General features: G+C 35.8%; 1 protein-coding gene across 1 annotated transcript; it reads right to left on the bottom strand.

The window, feature by feature from the left end:
- Positions 1–323: 323 nt before the first annotated feature.
- LOC147544267 (uncharacterized) lies at positions 324–2,401 on the bottom strand. The gene is made up of 2 exons (XM_086635265.1): positions 1,762–2,401; positions 324–947 (listed from the first exon to the last, which is right to left on the bottom strand). The coding sequence occupies exons 1-2, from the start codon at positions 2,106–2,108 to the stop codon at positions 458–460; spliced, it is 837 nt and encodes a 278-aa protein (XP_086491391.1). The 5' UTR covers positions 2,109–2,401; the 3' UTR covers positions 324–457.
- Positions 2,402–2,623: the final 222 nt, after the last annotated feature.

Genomic DNA, 2,623 nt, shown 5'->3' with positions numbered 1-2,623 from the left:
ATTTTAAGTCTTCAGGACAGTGAGTCTAACTCATGTCTCTGTTCTACCATTACTGATCTATTGTCTACCTGCAGGTTCATTCTCTCAGTTGGTTCACTTACTATTTATTTAAAGCCCCGCAAAGAGATAAGTTACCTTCTTTAACTTATTGTTTTATTGCTCAATATTAATTTCCGATTCCGTTTGATTGGTTTGAATACTATTTTAATAACATACCGTACCCAACTTATAGCACAGGATTTTTGTGAGTGCAACCTATTTCAAACTGGCATACCAAAAGTGAGGAGCATTCATGGTTTACCAAATTCAACACAAAACCAATATGAGATCAATTGGATTCTAGGTGCTACTTACACTTTCCATGCTTTCAGTGGATGTGTTAAGTATATTTAAGTATTTCTGTCCAAAAGTTCATTACAAACAAAGAAATGAACAAAAGAGATATGTAATTACCTTCTCAATTATGGTTAAATTCATTCTCATCTATGATCAATCTTTTGAGCTCTGAATGCCCATATCTTGATGCTGCAAATCCATATGACACCAAAACACCAACAAAAACGCCGAATATCAAATAAAATAGCTGAAAGTTAGCGAGTAATTCTCCTCGGACTACACTATTTGTAGATACACACAAGATATTGTCTTCTCTTAACACACAACCTTTGGGCATCATTGGTCCGTAAAGAGTAAAAGCTGTCTGATAAAACCAAAGACCTTGGAGTGTTATGGAGATTCCAGATGATAAATCGACAGGGAAGCTAGTCGGGATGAGAGCTCCAGCAACTGTGGAGATTATACAGAGACCTATAAGGATAACTAGAACAAGATGGTAGTATCCTTCAAGGCCTTGATGATTTGTAGAGTGGAAGTAGAACAAGAAATACTCGACACAGGATGCAGTGGCAGCAATCAAACATAAAGCACCTTCTGGCAAAGACAGAAACCTATTTAGAAGGAAAAAAAAAATCCAATTACTCGATCTCATAACGATCACAAAAAAATTTACACAGACAGGTAATATATACACACACATATATATAATAATATATAGATATATACACAGACATGATTTTACAATTACGTAAAAGTTCCTTTTAGTTTGTTTTTATTAGTTAGACACGTCTCTACTTGATTCTAGGCAAGTTGTCATGTACAGGCGTTTTGAAACTTAGTTCACAGAACAGTATGTGAATTGGTATATGTTTGTTTTACCACTTGGACATCGGAAAAGAATATTTTGATAACGTTTGAAGACAACCTTCATTGCAATGGTTACGCGAGAAACACTACTAGTGGGACAAAAATACAATAGATATAGCCATTTGCTGAACAATTAACCCACCACAAAAAAAAAAAAATTAAAATTCCTAATAGTAATATTTTTCAACTCTAGTCATGAACTTTTATGCTTTTAATAGGATTAGTCCAAAAATGAGTGCTAGTCAACAATACAATGATTTTTGTGCTAAATTAACATGTGACATATTAAAAGAACCCTAGATTTCGTTTTCATCATGTCATCGCTCAAATTACTGTTCTACATTTGATCCAAGTATTCAATTTCATCACTTATTTGTGGGAAAGCTCAAATAGCATTATGAAACCTTTTTGTCAACTATTATTACATGAAAAGCTAAAATCAACACAAATAAGACTCAAATACCCTTTATTTCAAGAGTAAGGAAAAAAAGATCCGTGGGTATTTTAGTCAAAAACATATAAAAAGAGTAGTCAAGTACTTGAGAAGAAAATCTGTACCTGGTTTTCTGGGAGAGTAAAGCGACAAGACCGAAGAGGAAGAACATGAGAAGCATTCCAGAATGTTCGAAATTGTTCATATGATAAGGATTAAGTACTCCATTAACGAAGAATTTCAGATGAGTTGAGTAAAGAAATTCAACACATAAATCGATGAAAGATCCAATAGTGATCAAGTAAAGTTCTAAATGTTTAATCTTTCCATTAAATCCTTGTACTGGATTCCAAGCCCTAACCCTAAATGATTTTGGATTTGATACATATCTTACTATTGCATTCCAAATATGCCAAATCCCTATTAATAAAAATAATGTACCTGGAAGAACATGACCTTGGAATGATCCCATTTTAAATCCTGTATTTACTCAAAAAGTTGATTACACCATGAAGAAGAAAAATTGAATTAGAAAGAGATCAGAATCCCTTACTGTTGTTTCATTCTAATAGCTAGAGAGAGAAACTTCCTTTAGAAAAAGCTAGAGAGAGAAACTTGTTCGATTGACTTTCCTATTGTCGATCTACAGAAAGAAAGAGATGATTTTACATCAAGTACTATTCATTTCCAAAGCATAATTTCGATTGTACATAGTTCGTCAACGGTTGAGGGAAATGGTTTATTATTATACTAACTGGTCCTCAGACTACAAATAGCTTAAATTATGGGGAGTTCTATAGGTGTAGTGGTGCTCAAAAGGCCGGGCCGGCCCGGCCTGGCATTTTATAGAACGGTCCAGGCCGGGTTGCGGGCCGGGCCCAAGCAACCCGGGCTGAAATAGCCCCGGGCCGGGCCGGGCCGGTCCCGGGTTGGCTAAATCTATGGCCCAGCCCGAGACCGTGACTTGACTCAGGCCAGGCCTATCCG

The sequence above is a fragment of the Eschscholzia californica genome, unplaced genomic scaffold (genome assembly GCF_041429995.1).
Source record: "Eschscholzia californica isolate CP2 unplaced genomic scaffold, dmEscCali1.0.p SCAF_4, whole genome shotgun sequence".
NCBI lineage: Eukaryota > Viridiplantae > Streptophyta > Magnoliopsida > Ranunculales > Papaveraceae > Eschscholzia > Eschscholzia californica.
Note: the sequence above shows the minus strand (reverse complement) of the source record. Positions and strands in the feature narration are given on the sequence as shown.

Coding starts and splice junctions, on each gene's coding strand:
- LOC147544267 (XM_086635265.1), bottom strand. CDS start 2,108: ATGGGATCATTCCAAGGTCATGTTCTTCCAGGTACATTATTTTTATTA. Junction 948..1,761: donor TTACTCTCCCAGAAAACCAG/GTACAGATTTTC, acceptor CCTTCTAAATAG/GTTTCTGTCTTTGCCAGAAG.